Source organism: Stegodyphus dumicola, chromosome 10 (assembly GCF_044657685.1).
Source record: "Stegodyphus dumicola isolate Sdum_Otavi_A_Nest chromosome 10, ASM4465768v1".
Classification (NCBI taxonomy): Eukaryota; Metazoa; Arthropoda; class Arachnida; order Araneae; family Eresidae; genus Stegodyphus; species Stegodyphus dumicola.
Window position 1 is genome coordinate 45497019 of NC_140777.1, and position 27039 is coordinate 45524057.

Here is a 27039-nt window from a genome sequence, read left to right on the forward strand (position 1 = left end):
CTATAAATTTGAATGAAATGATCAAAGTGATCTTTGACATTCTCCACATTTACGTATATACACAAATATGACACAAAAAATATTATGACTAAATATATTCACCAAAATGCTTACATAAAGGAAATTTCTGCAAACATTTTTTAGTTTCTTTCCGTGCTGCCCAAAGTTAATATACAATTTTAATCTACATTATAAATGATATTTCTATTTGAAAAACTAGTGATAGTAGCATCTGTTTTCATAATGCTAAATGTTAACTTCTTTCCAACACGAAACATTCACGAAATATTAAATTTTGAATGTTCCAGAAAAAGTTAATATGGAGACATTCTGCACTTATAATATAGAGATGCTTGTTGTTCGCGTAAAGTTTCAGTTCACGTATATAAATGGTAAAAAAAAATACAAATTCATGTAGATTTTATGTATAATTTTATGGATTTCAACATCGATTGATCGATGTGTATTCATTGAAGACAAAAAGAAAACTGCAGTTTTTGACACCATTTCTTAGTCATACATTAAATAAGAGATTGTTCTGTCTCATAGAAAAGGTTAGGTTATTAGAATATGACAGAGTAGAAGAGGACTATTTGCTGAAGGCAAGTAATGCTTTTGTGAAGGATTTTCGTAGGAAAACTGACTCGTATTGGCATTACACATGTGGAAAACCACGAAAACAAATCATGCAGTCAATTTTTTCGCCTGGGATTGAATCCCGGTCAAACTACCAGTATTGGCTATAGATAGGACCTTTCCACTTACAAAGACTCTTTCACTTACGAATTGTTTACCATCTCTTTTTATTCTTGATGTTGGGTTTTGTCGGTATTAGGGATGTTGTTTACTGTTGTTTGATTTCGATAAATAATGGCAAAGCAGACAAAGCCTATCAGTCTGAAAGATTAAATTTCCTCGATAAGATTAATAGGAAACTGGCTCGCGTTCGTTTCGTGCATCAAAAAAATTACAGAAATGTCCATGCAGCGAGTCTGTTCCTCAGCATCTGGAAGTAGGCCGATCTACTAGGGCTGAGCGATAAAACCATAAAAATTGTTTTTGATGAAATTTTCCATTAATTCTGATAAGTATACATGGTTATATGCATAATTATAAAAACTTTTTTACTCTAATATTACAGATTTTAAGAACTACAGTGGATGGACAAAAATATGGAAACACCTTGTGAAATGCATGTTTGAAAAGAAAGATTGATTTTAATGAAATATGTAGGTGGCGTTGGCGTTGTTGACTACTGATGCCACCTATACAACTTCGTAAATGTGCTAAACAGTTCAGTTGTTGTCGGAGTACTGTTATGTGAGGTTGTCATTGCATTATGTCAGAGTTAACAGACTTCGAACGTGGGCAAATTCTTGGAGCACGTATGGTATGTGCTTCCGTAAGCAAGGTAGCCGAGGTGTTTAGTGTTTCAAGAGGTACTGTATCGAAGATTTATTCCGCATATTTGAAAAGCGGAAAAACATCATCTGCTAAATCACAGCGCAGACGAAAGTGTGTCCTGAGTGATCGTGACAGACGATCATTAAGGGCAATTGTGATGAAAAATAAGAAGACCACAGCTGCAAAAGTTACTGTTGAAATGAATGTTGTGTTACCGAACCCTGTGAGTACCAAAACAATTAGAAGGGAGCTTCATAAACAGGGAATTGCTGGCCATGCTGCAATTGAGAAGCCACTCATCAGTGATGCTAATTCCCGTAACAGGAAAAGGTGGTGTTTAAGTCATAAAGCCTGGACTATAGAGCAGTGGAAGCGAGTAATATGGTTCTGACGAGTCTTCTTTCACATTGTTTCCCCACTTCTGGCCGAGTTTACGTCTGGAGAACGCCATCTCAAGCCTATAATACAGACTGCTTGTTGCCAAGAGTGAAACATGGTGGGGGTTCTATTATGGTTTGGGCAGCCATATCGTGGTTCTCTACTAGCCCCATGATAACTGTGTCAGGGCACATGACTGCCAAGACTTATGTGAACATTTTGGCCGATCAAGTTCATCCCATGGTACAAACTTTGTTCCCCGATGGTGATGGTGTCTTCCAAGACGACAAAGCCCCTGTTCACACAGCTCACATTGTCCAGGACTGGTTTTCTGAGCATGAGGATGAGTTGTCCCATCTCCCCTGGCCACCACAGTCACCAGACCTGAATATTATCGAACCTTTGTGGTCTACATTGGAATGGAAAGTGCGTTCTCGTTATCCACCGCCAACATCGTTATCTGAACTTGCCACCGTTTTACAGGAAGCATGGTATAATATTCCCTTGGAAAACATACAGGAACTGTATTTATCCATTCCGAGAAGACTGCAAGCTGTTTTGGATGCCAACGGGTTTCCTACACCATATTAAGCAAAGAAACATGTTTTTTTAAAGGTGTTTCCATATTTTTGTCCAACCCCTGTATATCTGTTCTTTTTATTTTATGTTTGTTTTGTATCAAATTTTCAGTGGTTAATATTTTTTCATTTATTGGATCGCTTCCGTTTACGTGATTTGTTTTTTGGAAACTCTGTCTGCTTAAATAGAAAATAATTTTTATTACCTTTTTTTAAGCTTTTTTCTTGTTTGTAATTTTTATGCTACAAATTTGGAAAAAAAAAAAAAAAAAAAAACTTTGCTTTATATTGTTTTAAATTTGCATACGTCATAATTTTTTCGCAAGTTGGATTGCTTGTATTTACACAGATTGTTTTTTCAACTCAAAATACAAATTAAAAAAAATTTAAGATTTTATAAGCTTGCTTAGGATTTTGATGCTATAATTTTGCAGTTTGTTGCTTTACTTACTGAAGCTGATAGGATTTGGACTGGCAGATTGATTTGATAAATTTTCCCAGATTATTTTAATTATTAAACTGCATACATATTATTTATATACATATATATAAACTAGTCATTTAAGTTTACATATATATAAAGCAAAGCATTTCTACATTAGCTCATTACATCACTTTTAGATCTCAACAGTGGTCAAGCGGTGAAATGGCCAAATATTGGTAATTTAACCTGGGTTTGTTTCCAAACGAGATCCCACCAGCGCTTGAGCAGTAAAGTAGCTGAGCACTGGTTCGACCTGATTTCGATTCAGAAGACGGGCACGTTGCATGGACGTTTTCATAGTTTTGCGCTGTATAATGTGGATACGAGCCAGTTTCCTTTAGAAATCCATCCACTTAGCAGATAGCTCTAGTTTGCTTTGCCACTATCAGATTGACCAAACCATCCATTCTAAACAAACAGGGGAGTGTTTGTATATTACCCCATGTGTAACATGGATACATGCCTGTTTCCTTCAGTCTTCCACAAAGTCCCCCCTTTTTTTCTTAGGCCGGTAGTCTTAGCGTTCTTTACCATAATCAAGTAATCCAAACCAATACATCATTTATATGTTTGAACTAAATTCATAAAAAGAAATTGCATTTTGTTTTTGGAAATTGAAGTATTTTTGCACCCTGCTCTTTTTTCATAAGTCATTTGAGCCATTTCAGGTATAGTTGAGGCAAACAAAGATACGTTTTCGCATCAGTAATCTTTAATGTAATGTAATTAATTGCCTAGCTCTAAAATACATGAAACATAAGTTGTTTCCCAAGAAATCATTCCATGGAATGATTTCTTATGGAATTTTTTTATTTTGGAATTTATTAATAATTTTATAATTTAATTACCATGGAATTTTTTCTTAGCCATGGAATTCCATGGCTAAGAAATCATTCCATGGAAATATACGATGCCTATATTAATATAGGAATGGAGTAGAGTAAGTCTCCAAGAAGCATTGTCCCCACTCAGTAAAGTATTCATGGAAGTAAGAATAAACCTCTATGAAAATACTGTCTGGGAAGTTTTATTTTAGCATAAAACAATTTTCAGATCCAAATGGAATTAATTTCGAGACATTTATCCCAAAAGAATTTGTCAAATTAAATTTGATACAGCAAATTTGTTATATGTGTAAAATATCTATTCAAGAAAAAATATATATATATTGTAAATTACGGCATTAATCGTAAATTACGAAAATATCTTCTTGCTTTTTTTCCTATTTTTTTTCCCTTTGCCTCTTCATACAGGTAGTTTAAGAAATGTTTATACTGTCTTGTTCCCCAATGTTGGATACTATGACTATTAAGGAGACTTGCGTATTTTATTTATGGTTCTTTCATTTTGCACAAAACATGCAAGCACTCTCTACTTAAAGACAAGAATGTCTTTGTGGAGTGCTTTCTAAGGTTTTGGAGCCAGGTTGAACTACTGTGGTTCAATTATCTTAATCACTTGTGTTCTAATGGCCCTCATGAGCTTTGCATTTTGTTGATTTATGTTGAAATCTCACAAAATTTACCAAAATTTAAAAAACTGTTTTCTGCTGAAATATTTTAGTAATTTTGATTTATCAGAAATTTTGAAATGTGTCAGGTTTCTGGAGTATGTGTACATGTGAGCATATAACATTTAAATTTAGTCATTTAAAACATAAATTATGTAGTATATCTTTTATGATATATTGAGTAATCTTCAGTGTGATTTAATTAGTGCCCTAAATGTGAAAGTATGTGAAACTTTAGGAATTATAGCAAATAATTCCATAGAAATATGCTATGCCTGTATTAATCTAGTAATGATCAATTATTCATGAATATTGTAGTAGGCATGTCAAGTAACAATTTGTCAGCAGTATAGATATCATTAATTTAAAGGAAATAATTTCAATATGTGTGCCATTTGTTTTAGCATAGTTTTGCTCCTGTTACTTTTAAACTAAATGTATCACTTGAAATAAATTTCTTTCTAAAATCAGAGTAATATTATTAACAATTCTTCTTTATAAAGTTTTTTATCCTTTATTATATAAATATAAAATTTATTCTTTATTATATAAATAATTGAAATGCTTAAATTTGACATTCTAATAAATATTTTATCTTAACTTTCTGAAAAATTGAACTTCTTTTAAAATGAAAATGAATTAAACCCTAAATTTTTTCCATTCTAATGGTAATAAAATTTTAGAATCATCAGATTTTATATCCATATAGATTATAGGAAAGTATCTCATTCTTTCTTGAGGGCTCTTGTGGTGTAAGTGATAGTAGATTGGACTAGCTGTCGGAAGGTCTGTGGTTCATATCCCGACGAGAGCATAAAGGATTTTTTGTGTTTTCACCTCAGAAAAACGGAATGTCTCAACAGTGGCACCCAAATGAAAACGTGATAGACGATAATTCGTAAACACATGAATTAGGCTGGCAGTGTCTCATTCTTCTTCTTACGCGTGCTATAAGAGGGAAAAAAAATAAGGAATTATACCATTCTCCCTATATAGCTATAAATGGATGTTCTTCCAGGTAGAATTTGAAAGACCTTGTTAGTAGAAGCATAATGAGTTGGTAGAAGCACTGCTGAATTTTCACATTTCTTGCTTCGAAAAAATCCAAGGTCCACCTATTATTTCGCCTTTTGCAAATTTTTCAAATTTACTTTTTCTAGTATCACTTTTCCATTATAGTATGTTGATAGGTCAAACAATGCAGATTTCTGTCTACTTTCTTAAGCTTATGTATTGGCAGAAAAACGTGCTGTCATATTTAAAATTAGTATATAAAGTTAGTATTTATAATTCGGTATATATGTATATATATATATATATATGTAAGAAAAGAATACATAAAAGATTAAATTAGCAGTGTAAATTAATTTCCTTTCTCTATTCTAAAAATAGCAACATCTATTTGCACTGCGTCATTTCGAGAAAAATCTATGTCATATGACTCTTATGTAATTCTGGTGATGTAAATTGAACTAAAGCAGCCAATAATAATTTTACAGCAATATTACCTATCCAATCAAAATGCTTTGAGAACCAAAACTAACTCAGTTTGACTTAAGATTTCATCCAGAACATTACACACTTGCTTTCAACACTTTGGCTTAGCTAGACTGCTGTCTGTCTGCTGCTGCTTTCTTGCAACAAAGTTGTAAAAAATGTAAGCCTTTTTGGGACAGTCGCATTTAATGTGCCAACTTGTGTGTAGCCGCAATGTGTTGCTGAAAATTAAAATGAAGATTTAATCTTGTCTTCGCCTGCAATTTCCTAGTCATTATGGATCAACACTTTTACAGCATCTAAACTCCTACTTTTGAATATATTACACACACACACACACACACACACACACACACACACACACACACACATATATATATATATATATATACTGCATTTTATAATTTCATTACACAAGAGTTTTATACCTTAGAGAGTATATTTTTTATAGTAGATTTTCGTATTGCTTGAATTTTGAGGAAAAAGAAAAGTCAAGATTTCTACAAATAAACACACTTTTCCCCATTCAGTGCTGTATCTCTTTACTGAGAAATTGGTTTCACCCAAAAGGTTCAGCCTTTGTGTGAACGATTAGGGGAAACCAGAAAAGCAAGAAAATAATTTTTCATTCATGAATTGGCATCTTCAAGAAGCATTGACTCCCAGTGAGTAAAAGACGACCATTTGGGAAGATGTATTTTATTTTAGCTAAAATGGTTTGCAAATCCAAATAACCAGGGTTCGTACAGTCCTTGAGAGTCCTTAAAAGTCCTTAAATTTTTTGAATCGATTTTTGGTCCTTAAAAGTCCTTAATTTTGGCCAAAATCAGCAGAAGGTCCTTAATTTTAATCATCTGAAATTTTTGTCTGTTATTTGAGTGTGAATTAGCATTTTGGAGGAATATTTTTGGCGATTCACTGCTGTATATATGGTAAATCTTTTGAATGGGTTCATAAGTTATAATGTGTTTCTATTTCTAATATAAATGATGGGATACTCGAGTTTCTAAGCAAGAAGTGAAACATAAACATTTCGAAATTCATTTTTTCTAATAAAGAGCTCTTAAACAACTTTTCGCTTTTGAAGATGTGAATTCTTTTATTAAACGGTTCTAAATTTGGCGACCTTTCAACATTTTGGCGATTTTAAGATAAGTTTCTGTAGAAATTTGTAATTCCGAGATCTGAGAATTTTTCAACGACTTTTTTTTAAAACATCGTAACATTGATAAATTTAATTAAAGTAATGGTAATGTATTGAAATTATATTTAAAAAAGAACATTAAAATAAAACATTTTTATTTTTTGCTGTCATATTATAAAGTTTCATTTTAAATTTGAAAAATAAACAAGGTATAATGCTATAAAGCATGATTTACAGCAAACAGCACTTAGCAAAAGCAAAATTAGCTATGTAATTAATTAAAAATGTCTTAAGACACAATAACACGCCGAATAAATACTAATTCAGAAGACAAACAACAAAAATCAGCATTATATTTACAAAATTTCACAGGACTAGTTTCGATGTTCATTTGCGGTTTTGCAGCTGAGGATGGTGGTTCGGTAAAACGATCGAAACTAGTCCTGTGAAATTTTGTGAATATAATGCTGATTTTTGTTGTTTGTCTTCTGAATTAGTAAAAATGTCTTATTTTTAATTTTTTCATGGTAAGAGTTTTTCCCGTGTAATTGTCTCATTATTCAAAATTCTCAGAATGGGCATCAGTTTTCTCTATAAAATTAATTTTATACTTTTTCCCTCCCTTTTTTTTTTTTTCAAAATATTTTTGTCTTTTTGCTGTTACAGAAATGGTATGGATAATTTTTCTTAAGGATTTTTAGACATTGCAGCTTGGAAAGTTTAGAAGGATTTGAAGGCAAGATTTATAGACCCACGATTCTAGAAGATTCGAGAAATATGTGACAAAATGAAAAGTGTCTCATGGTATAAACACGTAATGGATGTATTTTACAGAAAGTTTTCAATGAATTTCTTACTTTTTGGAGAACGTCTGGAAGAACAACGAAAACATAATATTTGAATGTTTTACTTCTGATACTAGAATCTTAACATGTTTATCTTCCCTCTACTTTTCACTAGACACAAGCATTGAAAATATCAAAAATGCTTCTAATCTTATCACATGGGCAGGCATTATAGAAAGGCTTTTTTTTATTAATAAAGAAATTGAAAACTTACAATTTAAAAGATTCATCTAATATTTCTTAATGCATCATACACATAGCTGGCACTAGGCATTTTCCCACCTGATACAATCCCTGTGGATCCTAAATTCTGCTGCCTAGTGCCTTTCTAAATCCTGCTTTCAATGCCTGCTCTAAATTCTGAAAGTTTTGCCATTTCTAGATTTTGTTGTTCGGTCTGTCACTAAATTCTAGAAATTGTAACACATCAGTTCCTTACCATATATATTTCATATTTATTCTGAATTCCATATTACTGAAGAAATATTAAATTAGCCACTTTTTCTGTACATTCTAAATTTATTTAGTGTTTTTTAGAATAACAGAAATCCTTAATTAAATCCAAAAATTCTAAAATGAAAAGGAAACGTTTTGAAGAAAGAAACTGAATACATAAAGAAAATTATTCCTCAAAGATATGTGCAGTTATTATTATGTAAATTATCCAATTGTTTATGATTTTAGCCTTTACCATAATTTCCCATTTCTGTTTCCTCATATGATATAGTTATTGAGCCAGATTAAATTGAAATTAAATTGCGTAATCTTTGAACCGCTAGTCCACATAATTATTTTGAATTTGACTGTTCTTGTTATTTAAACCTTTGTCTGATATTGCAGTTAATTTCAGACATAGCGATAATATGCTTCACGTCTGTCGAGAGTTTTGGACTATTTAACTTTTACCAGATAAATTAAACTCTCATAAGTACATTGTGTAGAGGTTGACAAGTTAGGAGATAAAGCATGCAGAAATTAGCGAGAGCATTGGTTTTCATATTGAGACAAATCTGTAATTGTTAGAAAAGATGCTTAAAGAGAAAGAAATCGATATGAACTAGCCAAAATGTTTGCAAAGGCTTGTAGAGACATTAGATATTTTTGAAAGCAGGAAAGATAAAAAATTAACAACTCCTTTGCCAGGAATTGAACAGCGGACCTCTGGAATACCGGCCCAGTGTGCAAACCACTACACCACGAAGGCTGGCCAAGAAGGTGGAAGAAAAACCTTATAGGCTTCAAATTAAAATGACAGATAAATATTTTGTTGAGTGTTGTTGTTACAAAACATAAATGTTTTGTAGCTCTTAATGTGTAATTATCCTAACATTGTTTAAGAATCAATGTCATAAATTACATGTATTTTAAACTGCAAAATTTTATTAGATTTTGATTTTAATAAGGCTTTTTTTAACAAATATTGTTAAAAAATAAAGTTTAATAGTGGCCATGTAAATCCATAATGACTAAGGTTATCTAATTACCTAATTATTTATAAGTAACTACTTAACCTTAAAAATTAACTCTACATATTAAAGTGAGTTATTGCCTTTCATTAATACTCACTGTGGTCACAAGATAAAACACAAAAATGTAAAAATTCTTAGGAATGTAGGGTCTAAAGTGATGGGTTAAGGCAGGAATGAAAAAAAAAAAAAAAAAAAAAAAAAAAAAAAAACCCAGAGGAAATTGTGTTTATGAACAAAATTCAACACAAAGTGCTTCTTTGTAGCAATATAGTATTTGCAATAAATGTTTAAAATTCCGACCACCAGCAGTAATACATGCTTGGTAACAACGCAGAAGGGATTGGCAAAAATTTTGAAAAACGACAGGCATTTCGCGCATGCTTGCAGCCACAATGGATAGTCGTGCAACGAGGTCCTCCAGTGAGTCAACTTGAGTCTCGTAAATGATGCTCTTCGGATGGCCCCATAAAAAAAATCCAAGCTGGATAAATATGGCGAATGGGGTGGCCGTAGAACGAGTCCACCATGTCCTATCCATCGGCCCGGAAATGTCCCATCCAAGTAATTGCGGACCGTACATGGCTGGTGCATCATGGAACCACATGCGATCACAAACAACAGCCGGAACATCCTGCAGCAATTCCGGTAGCACATCTTGCAGAAAAATATGATAACATGAGCCATTTGTATGGTATGGGCCTATGAGGTAGTCGTTAACAATACCCGCCCACACAGTCATGGAGTTTGGAATGCATGTGGACGTGTTCTGTGTGGATTATGAGTTGCCCACACGTGCATGTTGTGGCTATTGAAGATGTCGGCCTGTGAGAAAGTTCCCTCGTACTTACAACCATTGTACCTACAACCATAGCGCTGCTCTGCCGTTCCCATTAGCAGCACCATACATGAGATGCATGTCAGCTTAAACTCACTCATCACTCTCGACAGCAGAGTTGCGAATGATTCTCTGATGCATCGGATCCTGGTTTGTCCGGCTCACTACCGCTGCATTGCCAACCAACCGCAGCTGTAGTTCCTATTACTGTTAGTGTTCCCTTTTTTGAACATTTATTGTAAATACTGTATTGCTGCGAAGAAGCACTTTGCGTTGAATTTTGTACATAAACACATTTTCCTCTCGTGTCGTTTTTTTGCGTTCCTGCTTTAACCAAGGCCAACTAGTAGATATCTAGTTGGCCTTGCTTTAACCCATCACTTTAGAATCTACATTCCTATACAAAAATGCATATTTTAGTATGCTACACCACCCCTCCAAGTTTGTCCTATGATCTATGAAGCACCCTGTATATATAAAACAACTTATCACCTCTGGTGCTTTAATGGCTTATTAGAACCTTAAAGTATATTAACTGGGTTAAAACCCCTGGAACTCTACACAAAGCTATGACATTGACTGCAGTGAGCTGAGCCTGACTAACTTTTCAACACTTGCCCAACCGTGCTTACATCAGGCCTTTCAGGTTTGCTCTAATCAGCAGGTCTTTCTCTAGACAAGCAGCAGCAGTGACAAACATTCAGTCTTTTGTTATGAATCATACTGATCTTACTTCTCGTTCTAATCTGTGCCGTTTGACATAAAATCTACCTGCTGTTTACTACTTACTTTTATCTACCTACTTAAAAGTCCTTAAAAGTACTTAATTTCCATGTGCAGAAATGCGTACGAACCCTGAATAACATATTTTAGAGAATTTTTTATGGATGCAATATATAATTCTAAGATAAAAGTATAAAAGTGGACGATGTAAGGCAATTTCGCTACTTTTAATTTTTAGAATAGAGCCCCAAACATATTACTGTCGACCTTGTATTTAGATTTGCTAACTTAACTAAAGCATGCAATATCTATCTTCCAAGATAGAAATATTCCACTTCCGGCGAACTTTCTAAGGAAAACTTACATGCATTTAGTTTACATATAGAGAAAAATCATAAGAATTCCATGCAGCTGATCTATTCCGTCGCTGAAAATAGAAGCCTACAAGAATTGATAGTGTTCTGTGGTTTCAGCAACTAGATTTCTTACTTTGATTTTGGAACTAGAAATATAATTACAAAGATGTCCACTAGAGGAGATCCTAATTCATTATTTTTTTCACACATATAAAATCTGGTTAAATATGTTTCTTTGTTTATAAATTACAGAAGTATTTTCAGTAATTCTTGATTTCCATGTATTTTTGTTCTTGCAGCAGGTTTAAAAAATCGTTCATTAAAACCACATTAATTTTAACAATCTGAAAATGACACAAATGACGTGAACTCTTTCATAATTATATTATTTATTAGCATTAAAAAAAAAACTTGTTTTGAAGATTAATTCAGAAGTATTTTTTTTTTTAAATTTCTTAATTTAAATGCCATACAGTCTGGTAATAGTTATTTCCCCTATTATACTATAGCCATATTAGTAGCCGATAAGACTGCTAAATATTAGTTGTTCGACTTGGATTCATACTCTGAAGAACGAATGCGATGGCTGTATGGTATTTTTCCATGTGTAACATGAATATGAGCCATTTCTCGTTAGAAAGTCCTCTAAGAAGGCATCTTTCTCCTTAAAAGCAGATAGTCCTCATGTGTTTTGCTGTATTCAAATAATTCTAACCTTCTAAATTTTGGCACCTGTCACACTAAATCAAGATGAAAGTTTTCTAAACAAGATTTTTAAATCGGGCTGTGGGGATCCCAGTGGCCAAGCGCTAAACAGCTGGGCACTGGTAATTCGACATGGATTCAAATCCTGGCAAACACGCTTGTTCTATGAACCTTTTCCAGGGTTTTTCTACATTCAGTGTGCCCTCCCCCCCGGGGTCAACATAGAGAATTCTGCGATGCTACTGGCTAGGATCTGTACCTAGGCAGTCACGGCCATGGGGGCATAAAATTTATGAACTTTATGGTTCTGAAGGCCCTGGGAAAAGTAACTTATTGGCTGGTCTCAGAGTCTGGCATATTCTGAGTGGTTGGATCCGTAGCAGGGAGTCCCCCCCCTCCCGGTTTGCTGGGTAACTGCGATGGGTTCGCACATGCGACTGGCAGGTAGCAATTGACGACCAGTGCTGCCTGGAGATGTTTCCAGGTGGTGTGCTGCTCCTCTGGAGGGGTAATAGCGGAGGTTGAACCTCCACGAAGTGCCCAAAGGGGGAAGGGACCCGTAATGTGTTTTAGTTCATGAGGTGGGATAGCCAAAATTACCTTACGTTCAGTGTGGATAAAATCTAGTTCCCCTTAGAAATTCCCTCCACAGTAGTTTCTGTCTTCTTGCGCAGATTCCAAATCCATTAAATTTTCTGTATTAAATACAGTTATAATTCTTTCTTTTTAGAGAAATTGTAGGGAAAAAAACTGTAAACATCAAATCGAGTGCGATTATGAATATTTTAAAATAGTTAACATTTTGAGCGGGAAAGCTTTTTTAATATGCTCATAAGCAACTAGAAATTAGGAGAAGAAAAAAAAAACCTTAAATTGGCATAAAACTTTGTCGATTTCTACAACATTTTATATAAATGCATTTTCAAAAAATTCTGCTGAAACATGAAAAGTTGTATTTGTAAAGCATTTATTACTTAGATTTGTAATTATATACTCAGCTTTTGGTTTTCAAAACCTTCTATTCATCAGAATAGTAATAAAGTCATTAAGCATAGAGGGGAAATGAAAAAAGAATTTTAAAGAAAAGATTATTTTTACAAAATGACTAAAAATTTCCTGAGCTAGTATAAGTAGTTATGTAACTTAAATAATTAAATATTTAAGACACAATAACACGCCGAACAAATACTAATTCAGAAGTCAAACAACAAAAATCAGCGTTATACCCACAAAATTTTCACAGGACTAGTTTCGATGGTTTTACCGAACCATCATCTTCAGCTGCAAAACCGCAAATGAACAAGATAGGAAATAATGATTAGATAAGATAAGAAAGCCTGGACAAGTATAAGCAAGTGGCGCCATCTGTTGGCGAAACCAGAACTAAAACATAATTTCTCTAAAAGCCGAAGGCAAATTTGGATTGGAATTAGGATCGTTAACTAGAACAGAAAGATTTTTTTTGAATGTGAAATGCCTCTAGAAAATCCAGTTCTCCAATGGAAGATGTTTTTTGAATAATTTTGGCAGCAGAAAAATTGAAAGTGTGATTTTCGGACCAACAATGTTGAGCAACAGAAGACTTCTGTGTTTCCTTTTTTCTAACATATGCCTCATGTTCTTTGACGCGAAATTTTAAGGCTCTCTTAGTTTGGCCAATGTAAATTAAACCACACTGGCAAGGAATCCTATAAATACCCCAGGAATTCATATCCGGAATGGGGTCCTTGAGTATAGAAGTGGGAATTTTATTGATGGGAGAGTAAACAACCCGAAAGTTAAATTTCTGCAAAATATGTGCAACTTTATAGCTAATTGATGGAAAGAAGGGAATGACAACAGAATTTTTATAATCTCCTAAAATAAGAGTGTGGCTTTTAGTGTGTTGAGATGAGAATTTTTTAACTGCTTGATTAATAATGTTGGGTGAAAAGCCCCGGTCAATAGCTATTGCTTTTAAATAATTTAGTTCTTCATCAAGGGCTAGTTTGGAGGAGCAAACTTGAAGAGCACGGAAAACATAGGAATAAAATGAAGCTAACTTTTGTTTAGTCGGATGACATGATTTAAAGTGTGGTGGAAGGCAAACCGATGAAGGTTTACGGTAAACTGCAGTACTGAAGTTGGATGTGTTACGTGTGACCAGAATGTCGAGAAACGGAAGAGAATTGCAAGTCTCAAGTTCAAAAGTGAACTGAATAGCAGGATCAATAGAATTCATTGTTGAAAGAACTCTATTTAAATCATCTTTATTACCTTCAAACAGGGTAAAAGTATCGTCTACATAGCGGAACCATGCCGGGAAGTTTAAAGTTTCAAACAATTTTGATTCATAGTAATGCATGTAGATATCAGCCAGGATGGGACTGAGGGGGCTTCCCATGGCTAATCCCTCAGTTTGCTTGTAATAATTATTTTGGAAAACAAAATGTGTTTGTTTCAAACAGAGTTGAGTGAGAGAAATTAGCTCATCAATTCAATAATAAAACTTTGAAACCAAACCTAACTGCGAGAGAAAGAGCTACAATGCGCGAAATTCATTCTAACCCGGATATTATCATTTCAAAGGCCGACAAAGGTGGCCAGATAATCGTCATGGATAAGAACACTTACATCGATGGTGTCACTAAACTCTTAAACGAAGGACCATATAATCCGATCCCTAAAGATCCTTCACCTTCGGACTTATCCAAAATAAAAACTGCGATCAAATCTTCGCAAATCATTTCAAGCAACTTAAAACATTCGCTTATCCCATCTGTTGCGAATTGTGCCAGATTATATGCTCTTCCCAAAATTCATAAAAGTGGTATCTCTTTCCACCCTATTGTATCAAATTTAGGTACTGCCTCGTATCCTTTAGCTAAATATTTAGTTTCTAGATTTTCCACTCTATTAGACAATAATATTTACACCATAAAAAATTCAATAGAGTTTGTAAAAAAGGTTAAAAACATTTCTCCTAGTAATTTACTCATGGTTTCTTTTGATGTAAAATCATTATTCACCAATGTCCCAGTGGAGGGTGCATTAAGATATCTAGAAACCAGACTTCGCGAATTTCATTTCTCTTGCATCGAAATTGATGAGCTAATTTCTCTCACTCAACTCTGTTTGAAACAAACACATTTTGTTTTCCAAAATAATTATTACAAGCAAACTGAGGGATTAGCCATGGGAAGCCCCCTCAGTCCCATCCTGGCTGATATCTACATGCATTACTATGAATCAAAATTATTTGAAACTTTAAACTTCCCGGCATGGTTCCGCTACGTAGACGATACTTTTACCCTGTTTGAAGGTAATAAAGATGATTTAAATAAAGTTCTTTCAACAATGAATTCTATTGATCCTGCTATTCAGTTCACTTTTGAACTTGAGACTTGCAATTCTCTTCCGTTTCTCGACATTCTGGTCACACGTAACACATCCAACTTCAGTACTACAGTTTACCGTAAACCTTCATCGGTTTGCCTTCCACCACACTTTAAATCATGTCATCCGACTAAACAAAAGTTAGCTTCATTTTATTCCTATGTTTTCCGTGCTCTTCAAGTTTGCTCCTCCAAACTAGCCCTTGATGAAGAACTAAATTATTTAAAAGCAATAGCTATTGACCGGGGCTTTTCACCCAACATTATTAATCAAGCAGTTAAAAAATTCTCATCTCAACACACTAAAAGCCACACTCTTATTTTAGGAGATTATAAAAATTCTGTTGTCATTCCCTTCTTTCCATCAATTAGCTATAAAGTTGCACATATTTTGCAGAAATTTAACTTTCGGGTTGTTTACTCTCCCATCAATAAAATTCCCACTTCTATACTCAAGGACCCCATTCCGGATATGAATTCCTGGGGTATTTATAGGATTCCTTGCCAGTGTGGTTTAATTTACATTGGCCAAACTAAGAGAGCCTTAAAATTTCGCGTCAAAGAACATGAGGCATATGTTAGAAAAAAGGAAACACAGAAGTCTTCTGTTGCTCAACATTGTTGGTTCGAAAATCACACTTTCAATTTTTCTGCTGCCAAAATTATTCAAAAAACATCTTCCATTGGAGAACTGGATTTTCTAGAGGCATTTCACATTCAAAAAAATCTTTCTGTTATAGTTAACGATCCTAATTCCAATCCAAATTTGCCTTCGGCTTTTAGAGAAATTATGTTTTAGTTCTGGTTTCGCCAACAGATGGCGCCACTTGCTTATACTTGTCCAGGCTTTCTTATCTTATCTAATCATTATTTCCTATCTTGTTCATTTGCGGTTTTGCAGCTGAAGATGATGGTTCGGTAAAACCATCGAAACTAGTCCTGTGAAAATTTTGTGGGTATAACGCTGATTTTTGTTGTTTGACTTCTGAATTAATTATTTGCGAAAATTTTTTTCTACCTCTCTCAGTCTTATCAATATTTCTGTACAGATACAGAACCATAATTAAATATCAATAATTAGTATCATAGATAGTAGAGCATATAGAATGAGCATCACAATATTATCAAAAGCAGCCACTTTGACAAATGAACAGATCTGTCGGAATCACATATGAATGTCACATGCTTTATAATACCAAGAATGTTATAAAAATGATGGTTATGTGATATCAACAATTTACCGGGTTTTCCAAAATGTTTAAAAATATAATATTTAAGAGTCGGCAAGTTTGTTTCAAAAATTGTATTTATTTCATTCATGGTGTTTGTTGCTATAATCAGAAGCTCGTCATTGATTTTTAGACTATTTCTTGATAAGCTACCGAGTTCAAATTTTGTACGTACACGGTTTACAAATGAAAACACGGTGTGCTAAACCGAGTTTTATAAAATTCAATTTAGAGGTCTTAAAATTAAATGTTGAAAATTTTTTTCGCATATTTCCATTTAAAAAGTAAACTAAAAATCTCAAAAATTTTAAGTTTGCATCATTTTACAGAGTGTAAAATAGCTTTTGAAATAGAATTTGCATAAAATTAGCATAATTTCAGATTTTGCATGAATTTTTAAAACTTAATTTTTTATGAGGTAAGAGGTTTTTGGAAGTAAGACTGAACCAAAAGGAGAAAAAAAAAAAAAAATGCTGCACAGATTAATGGGAATAAGAGCCCCTTTGAAAAAATCTTGTACAGTTTTATAACAAGAAGAATAGCTTCTTAAATAACCAAATCAAATAATCGAATCACATTGTCAAAAGTATAAGATTTATAAATTTATCAAGAGAGCCTCACATTTTTTATTATTCGTGATATAAATTTGTAGAAGAATTTTTTAAAGAGAATTATTTAATCTCATGTTCCCAGTAAATTATATAATACACTGCTGGCCACCCAAATTGCAACACCAAGAAAGACAAGAGATATCGCAACAAAATTTATTTAGTAGATAACATGTTGACCAAGTATCAAATGATTAAATTTATAGACTTCTGTGAAGTGTGGTTCCTTCCAGAATCAGTAGCCAGAGTAGCCGCCATTGTTGGAGATCACCGCTGCCACACACCTCGGCATTGATTCAAAGAGACTTAGGATGAGTTCTTGGGGTACAGCAGACCAAGGAGCTTCCACACGTTTCCAAAGTTCATCTGGTGTGGCAGCTTGGGATGTAATCTGGGTCAATCGTTCAGCAACCATGGACCACATGTTTTTTTATTGGCGAAAGATACATAAAGCGAGCCGGCCAGGGAAGCAATTCAATTTGGTGATTGACGAAGAACCCTTGGACAATGCGTATCGTGTGTGATCGTGCATTATCCTGTTGAAATATGGCTGTGGGCAAGCCCTGAAGGTAAGGAAGGACAACTGGCTCCAACACCTCGGAGATGTAGCGCTGGCTATTTAAAGTACCGGCGATGCGTACTAAAGGAGTGCGAGAGTGATATTCAATACCGCCCCATATCATAATACCCGGTGCAGGACCAGTGTTGTGGTACATAACGCAGCTGTTCAGTATCTTCTCTCCACGATGTCTCCATACTCGAACCCAACCAGCGTGATGTTGCAGACAAAAGCGTGACTCGTCAGTAAAGACAATTTCATTCCATTCTGCTGTCCACATCCTTCTTTCATCGCACCATTGGCAGCGGAGACGTCTGTGGTTCTGCGTCAAGGGTAGACGAAGCAATGGATGTCTTGCGGACAGACCACTCTGCTGTAAACGGCGTCAAATGGTATGCACAGACACTGGATGATGCGTTACAGACTTGTTGGAAAATATGACCTATTGTAACCCTCTTTCTGCATCATCTCTCCTCCTTGAAATATTTCTAACTTTTACATAAGGCTTAGTTCTTATTTTAAGGGGATATAGTAGTTATTTCTACTTCGTTTTTCACTGCCACTGTTTGTATTAAGAACGGACTGTTCCAGCCTAATTAAGATGCAAAAACGAAGCTTGATGTTACGTCATCTGGAAAGCTGAGTTGTGCCGATAGCTGATTGGTTGCCATGAGATGATGTCATATCTACTTCAGGTATAAGTATCTCGCATCGCTCTGGCTTATTCCTTCTGGTTCCTGTTTCTTTGTTCCTTGGTGTGCCATTCCAGCCCCCATTGGAAGACGATGTTGCGATGCATGCCAGCCAGTGACTAGTGCCGTGGTTCCAGTCCGCAAGATGACTTTTTCTGGAGCCTGAAAAGCAGCAACAAAGTGGGCGACTGTCGTGTGCGGTATCCTGTTTTCATGAAGGCGGCATCTTAAACACAAGTTAGCGGCGATGTTTTTCCAAGCTGTGATTTCTCGTGTGTAACTACAGTGAGCGGCGTTTTGCTGGTTTAAGTGCTCTCAAGGATTTAATTTAATTTTCCAGGTGCCTTCTTGACCACAAAGCATGGACTTATTGACAGTGTAGCGAATTTCATTATAATCGCATAATTTCTGTTTAGTGATATGTTTTTTGCGTATTGAATGCCAGTATTTGGAAATCAGGTAAAATATTTACTGTGTCTTTAATAGTGTAACATTCTTTAAAGGAAAAACCCTTGGGGTTAATAGGTGATCGATTAAGTGTAATTTTTTTTAATAATGATTATGTTATACTCTTTAAGTTTCTGATATTGATTAAATTTATTCATTGTGTTTTTATTTTTATATATTGTTAATAAATTGGTTAAGTTTAAAACTTTTGTCTTCAATGTCTGCACAGTACATAACCTTAGGGAATTTCTATTGCTACTTTTGCTAAAAGTTTAATTTTACAACTTTAAACTTTACTTTTGCATCAAGACTGAATGTGCTGTGCTGTGGTTCGTGATGTGACTGAGCGATCCGTCACTGCCATGCGCACAAACACATTATTCCTGTCATCACGTGAAGTGGTGCATTGAGGTGGATGCGATCGAACACGTCATACCTTCCTGCATCCAACAGTCACACATTCACATTACAGTTGTTTGGTTTTGTCCAACACGACTACCAATTTCTCTGAAAGATAATCCACACCGCTATCCTTCCTCTGTCGAACTCGGATACTTGATCAAACGATGATCGCTGTTTACTTAAAAAAAACGCAAGAAAAACAGTTGCTGAACTTGAAATCGTCGAAAACTCCAAGCCTTAAATAGTGCTTTGAAGTGGTGCCACAGGCGCACGTGTTGTGCATCTGCACTGAAATTCTAATCATTTGCATATCTCACCTCCGCTAATGCATGTTGTAAATTTCATGTTATTTGCATGCTTCCTTCAGAGTGTTGCATTTACGGTGGCCAGCAGTGTACATTATTTTTCTCATTTTAATTCATTAATAATTTTATGAGTTATAAATAAAAGTTTATTTTGTAAAAACTTCTTTATTTTATTCAATAACTGCTCTAAAATGGAAATTCTTAATTCCTTTTATATATACATCCACATTGTAACTGGTAATAAATTTGTTTCTTTAGAGTGAGTGTAAGGCCTTTATCTCGAAACATCAAGATTTCTCCCTGTGCTAATGACAGCCATTACTCATTGTCGTCAGGGTTGCTTGGACCATAGTCCCCTTAGGCATTGGGGGTTGAAAGACGTACAAAAATACGGGCTAGTCCTTCTTGGCATATCTTTTTGCTATTATAAAAACACGGGATGATCTGTTTTCGAGGGTACATTTAAACTAACAATATTCCGTAACGAACCGTCAAGAGGTTGCATAAAAGAACGAGAAAATATGGGTCAAACCATTAAAGGGTTAAGTGTTAAATGTTACTGTATTTCTTATGTATTTGATGTATTATTTCATTAATGCATCGTAATAACATTTTGCAGCAACATCTTTTTGTGTTGTGTTAAAATTTTCTTATATCATTTCTCTAAAAATTATGGATATAAATAATATTTGACAGCAGCATCCTTTTATTTGTGTTGTCATATTTTTTAAATATTTTAGTATTTAATAAATATCTTACATTTTTCCAAATGGCAAGAGTCTCAGATGTTGGAGATAAAAATATTTTATTTCAAAGTGTTGCCACAGCTTGCTTTCAAATGATTGAGTTTATTAATTGAAAATTAATTCATATTTTTCAAAATATGAAATAAAAAATAATAAAAATTAATAAATAAGAAAAGTAAAATAAAATCTGAAGGATTTCAGATTTTACATTTTGCCCAAAGTGGCGTTTTTTTAACGTTTTGTGTATTACCTTTATTTATTAAATATCATGTTCTTTGCACTTAAACCATAAAATTCAATTCAATGGCAATATGTTCTTCGAAGCACCTAATTACCTGTCATCTGTGGTTATTGGTGGTCAACACATAAGGTCACTTTTATTAGACAATGCAGTAATTTTTGATAAGTAGCTAAAATTAAAGGAAACTGAGGGACCGCATTGACCATAACTGTAGGACTCTTGGTGAAGGTCAAGTGCAGGGTTATTAGTGACCATCAAAGCTATTAATCACTTTATCAATAAGTTTTCAATCAAAAATATAGACATTTCTGCGTTTGGGTAATAAGTATGTGTTAGTATAACCTGACATATAACTACAAATATGTGGAGAGATGTTTGTAATGAATGGTGTTACGTAGGATACTGGGGATTTACCAATAAGTGTTTGTTCTTATTGAGCACCCTGCTGTGATCCTTCTTACAGACTTTAAGTGATAAAAACACTGAATAATAGTACAGTCAAAAGTCGTTAATTCGGACACCCATAATTCGGAATGATCTATAATCCGGACCTCAAAACTAAAAACTTTCTGCGCATGCGCCGCGTTGACACATGCGCATAGGCGTTTACGCGTGCGCGTAAGACCTTTTACGACTGCGCATATGAGTGTGCGCAAGTGCAGAATACGTTTTCGCGTGCGCGTTTTATGTATAATGGACGTATAAGCTAAAATTATCTAATTATCTATTTCAGTTAATGTTGATGATTGCGTGGTTCCTTAATTTTCGAATTGGATCCGGCTTATTATTTTTTGCAGACTGTAAGAGCAATTTTATAAAAGTAAGCTTAAACTTTCGATTATATCAAATAGAATTTCCGATATATATTTGTTAATATGTAAAGGATCTAAAGCGAAAGTATGTTTTGAAATCCGAAATCTGTTTATCAATTTCACGCTGCTCGGCGGGGGGGGGGGGATCGCCGCGGCGGGCGCGTAATGAATTGGAAGTTGACGCCGCGGCGGGCGCGTAATGAATTGGAGGAAGTTGATCTGTCAACACTATCCTTATCTTCAGCGCAGATGTTTTTATTTTATTTGGCTTATAATTCCTTACCAAATGTAGTATTTCATCTCGATATGCTCCGTCTTTGATATGATTTAAAACAAGTTCCTCGTCATTATAATTCGCTTTCGATAGCGAAGAAAGTGACAGAGGTTATTGAAAACGAAAAAATTTCGATTGACAAATTAATCGGTGTTCTAGACACAGCAATTATAGGACTTGAACAGCGGAACTTTGTAACTGAACAAGAAATTATGTCTGTTTAATAGAATTAAAGAGAAAGTATTATCACATGAAACGAAGCAAAACTTAAACAACTTACATTGAAAGAAATGTTTAATAAAGTAAACAAATAAATATTAAGCTTTTTCTTTTTGCAAATTTTGATACCCTTTAGATCATAATTGTTCTTTATTTCATAAATTACGTTTTCATATTTTTAATTTTAGAATTTCTGCATGCCATCTTACGAGATTTAAACTGATGATCTATAATCCGGAAAAATCGATAATCCGGAATCGCCGAAGTCCCGACGAGTCCGGATTAACGACTTTTGACTGTAATCAGTTTTGGCAAGTTTCTGCTGAACAGCTTAAAACCACTGATTATAAATGATTAAAATAATTATAAATTAAATGTAATCAAAATGTGAATAACTAAATACAGTACAAAGTTCGTAATCTGGACTTGTCGGGACTTCGACGATTCCAGATTAGGGGTTTTTCCGGATTATAGATCATTGATTTAAATCTAGTAAGATGGCATGCAGAAATTATACAATTAAAATATGAAACCGTAATTTATGAAATAAAGAGCAATTATGATCTAAAGGGTATCAAAATTTACAAAAAAAAAGCTTAATATTTATTTGTTTACCTTATTAAACATTTCTTTCAATGTAAGTTGTTTAAGTTGCTTCATTCAATACTTTCTCATTAATTCTATAAACAGACATAATTTCTTGTTCAGTTACAAAGTTCCACTGTTCAAGTCCTGTAATTGCTGTGTCAAGAATACCGACTAACTTGTCAATCGGAATTTTTTCGTTTTCAATAACCTCTGTGTCACTTTCGATCGGAAGCGCGCATGGGTTAAACGCATTACACGCATGCATATTGGATGCGCGCATTAAATGCGCATGCGTAAGTTTGTGGCTTTGAGTTCCGGATTATAGATCATTTCGGATAATGGATGTCTGGATTACAGACTTTGTACTGTATTATAAAATCATAAAAGTAAATATAAAAAAATGGGAATAATCCTAAAAATGGTAATAAATTAAAACAATATTTTGATTTATTTAAATTATACATATTTTTTTTTTTAGTCTGAATTATATTTAACACCATAGAAAGTCAGCTTTGCAGAGTGCAGTTTTGCTGTATGCACAGTAAGTTTACGTAACAGCTCACAAATAGCAGCAGCAGTATTTGGCAAGGATTTACTGTACTGTAAAGAGAATATGTTTTAAAGAAGTTCAGTTATAACATTTGCAGTATTTATTGAATGGTCATAGAGCAGTTGAAGGCTGCTGTATATTTCACAATATGAATGCATTAATAACCTATATTATCCTATAACCTATATTATTATATTAATAGCCTATGTTTATCCTATATTCCACAGTTTGAATGCATTTAATAGTTTTAAATTATGATCAGAACAAAATAAAGGGAGATATATGTTTTTCATGCAATTTGATCAGTTAAAAAAAAATTTTTTTTAGTCTCATGAAGTGTGCTTGATATTTGTTTTTGTAGGTGAATATGAATGTGATTCTAGTGGGATTATTAAAAACCGAAATCTGACAGTTAGAGAAGCTAGAGATATCTTAAAGGAACGATTGCTGAAGAATGAACATTTTGAGGTATTTTATACATAACATGCATTATATATAACATTTAATGGCAGTTGTTATGAAGAGCTCCATTTAAAAATAATTATGAAAAACTGAAATGTGTCGTGTTTCAATTTCTGGTGATTTAATATAAGTAACAGTTTCTTTTTTAAGGCCAGTAGGATTTTTTTAATGTTTAATTTTTTATTAAATTCTCAATTTATTTTTATTTAAAAAATTATTCTTTAACTTTTCTTGCTTTTTAAAATTTTAGGCAGAAGATTTTGATAATTTGTTTGAACATTCAGTGAAGTTAATTAAAGATCATCCTGATTGTGGGTTAGAGTAAGTTCCAGTTTAATTTTTCTCTGAAATGTAACAAGCAATTTTTTATTACTAAATTATGTATTTATACATAATTGTATGAACAAAAATTGTTTTTCAATCCATAATACTTATAAAACACTCCATGCCAAAGCATGTGGAAGTAGTAACATTTAATAACTGAAATACATTATGCTCTTTGTATCAATTAATTTAAAAGTTCAGCAGTTAAAGTGTATGAATGGTGTATGGTGTCTTTCATGTCATAATTTGTCAAGTTGATTTCGTTTTCAGGAAACAGGTTGGGAGAGCATTAGAATTTCAAATCAAAACTTCAAGATTTCACAGAACATAGAAAACATTTATTAACGATAAACTTAATGATATAGTATATTACTTCCGCCTATAGCGGCCATGAAAGCATAATCAAGCATCAAAAAAAAGGTATGACATGCGTCATTCTTCAAGTTCAAGCGTCAAGTGGAATATTTTTCATCGGCGCACATCAAGAGCGCCTATGATAATTAAGCTTGGAAAAAATACATGAAATAAAAAAATGTCAAATGCATAAAAATGCATCAAATCCAAAAATACATTGAGAAGTAAGTATATAAAATAAAAAATTATGCTTTCTGATAACAGTGGCTTGTTTATCAGATCAGAGTCAGAATTATTTCATTATGTGTTTTGTGATTGTTTTTGTAATCCATATCTATGACAGTTTGACTGGATAAATGCTGGTTTTTAATGTGTAATTCTCATATTTTCAAATTATTTTAATGGGTAAGTTTGCATATTATTTGAATTTTTATTCTGTTTAAGTGAATAATCTTTGAAATATTTTTCTAAAAATGTGCTGTTTTCATTAATGCTGCTGCTGTTTGTGAGCTTTTGTATATATCATTTATACTCTGTAATATGTTATTTACGTCTTTCATATACCGCCATTAATAATTTAAAATATGACTTCTTAAGAGTGGCATTTTTTTCATTATTTTTATGTCTTTTAACATGAATTAAATGCTGAGGCAAGATTAATAAATATGCTGTATGCTGTTTGTAACTATACTACAGGTCATTCTAAGTTGAGAACATTGGATATACTAGAAAGTGTATGCGTCTGCCTAAGAATAGTTCTACCGTTTCGAGAAGTAGTAATGTAAAAATTACGCTGTGAAATATGAATGCTCCTGAACAAGGAGAACGTAAGGGAAAAAATTTGTAAAACGATAGATTACTTTGTGTCCAGCTTTTTAATTAAAAATGTGCTAAATCACGTTGTTGTATCTCTCAATAGAATTCTAAAAGGTAAAAAAAGATCTCTTACCTTTTCTTTCACCCGGGAGCCGAGCTTGTTCCATTCTAAATTCTTATCCGATGAAATATCTAAATTCGAAGCTTTTGCACAAAGACTGAGACTTCTGTATGATATAAACAGATTATATTTAGATACATTTATACATTTTATATACAATTATTAGGTTACATAAAAATTATGCACTCTCTCCATCTAATAGTCATTCAAGTTTAGGTTCAGAGTTCTAACTACGTTCTTACGTAGGATTATTATCGAGTTTAGATGTAATGGTGCTGATAGTTCGGAGTTTAGATGTAACACATGTCAATCATTCCATGATCAGCAGGAAGACATCACCCTTTTTTTTGGCATTATTGGCGAAACTGCAAATTTCAGCAACCCCGACTTCACCCCACTCTCAGTGAGAAAAGCAATTAAAGCAGTCATTCATTCACTGACTGGGAGGAGAAAAAAAGGCAATTGTCATGGCGTCTGCATCATCTTCGACATATGTGTTTAATTTTCAGCCTCATAAAGGTGGAAAACCATTGCGCAGTGCCGCTAAGATTAGCGTTATGAATGTTTTCGTCAAATTACGGGAGCATTTTCCTAATAAATCCGATAAAGATACTTTTACTTTTTCTGCTGATTTGACTGGCGTTTCGGTAACAAGCATAAATTGCATGAAATCCGAATTGAAGGAAAATGGAGGATTTTTGACTCCAGATAAGAAACGACCTCTGAAAGTCGGTACGCAAACCCGAGTCAAACGATATGATGAGTTAACTTTAGCAACAATACGAAGGAAAGTTCATGGTTTCTTTTTACGGAATGAAATTCCCGATGTGCAAAAAGTGGCTAAAGTTATAAATGATGAAGCTGATTTGCCAAATATGTCCATTTGCACAGTAGGACGAATTATGAATGATTTAGGATTTGCATACAGAAAACGAAAACACCAGTCAATTTTGATTGAATGTAACAATATTCAATGCTGGAGGCATAGATATCTAAGAGATATAAAAAAATATCGTTCACAGGGCAGGACAATTTGTTGTAATTGTGTTGGATAATGCATCTTATAACAGCGTTTCGTCTAAAAACATTCCTTCTTCAAGTACAAGGAAAGCAGACATTCAGCTCAGAAAAAATATTCCTTGGAAAGCTGATATGTTAAAAGCAGAAAGAACTCTTAGTTCTCGTTTCTAAGTTTCGAAAACAATTTGAATTCCATCATATAGATGCTGTAGCTGCCGAAGCCAGACATACTGTTTTGCGTTTACCACCATATCAGTGCGAACTGAACTCAAATGAACTCATATGGAGTAGTGTGAAAGGGTATGTAGCATCCGCAAACAGAACTTTTAAAAAGTTCGTAAATTGATTGAGAAAGGAATTGATTTAGTGACTTCTATGCAATGGTCTAAATGCGTGAGGCATGTAATAGAAGAGGAAAAGAAAATATGGAAATTAGATTTTCTGATGGAGAACACCGTTGAGTGCGTGCAATTTAATATTGATGAGTCGGATAGCTCAGATTCTTCAAATGATAATTTTAGCGGGATTGAATACCTCAGTTAAAAAAGGCCCTTTTCAGGGCCACAAATTATAAATACAAGGGCCGTTTTCAAGGCCACAAATTTAAAAAAAAAGCAGAACTATAAATAGTTATAAATAACATTATAAATAGAAGCTAACATCCATTAGAAAATACAATATGAAAGTATCCCACCAGTAGCCGAATGTTTAAGATCACTGAATACAGATACTTTGACAGTGTTTGAACCTTGTGGTTTTTTTCCATGTATAACGTGAATACGAGCCCGTTTCCTTTAGAAAGTCCTCCACGAATATATCTCACCCCTTAGTCAAATAGCTCTTGTGTGTTTTGCCATATTCAAATCACCTAACCTAACCAGTACGGAAGTACTGATCAATTAAGTTAACTATGGTAGAAGGAACAAGGATTTCTGTCTAAAGGATGACATGCCTTCGTGGAGACTTTA

General features: G+C 33.8%; 1 protein-coding gene across 1 annotated transcript in view; it reads left to right on the forward strand.

Moving 5' to 3' along the window:
- Positions 1-27039, forward strand: part of MAN1 (LEM domain-containing inner nuclear membrane protein MAN1) — a 121272-nt gene that overhangs the window by 30209 nt on the left and 64024 nt on the right. The window contains exons 5-6 of the mRNA XM_085824915.1: positions 23336-23442; positions 23687-23757. Of these exons, the coding sequence (XP_085681041.1) occupies positions 23336-23442; positions 23687-23757 (178 nt within the window). The remainder of the gene's footprint in view (positions 1-23335; positions 23443-23686; positions 23758-27039) is intronic.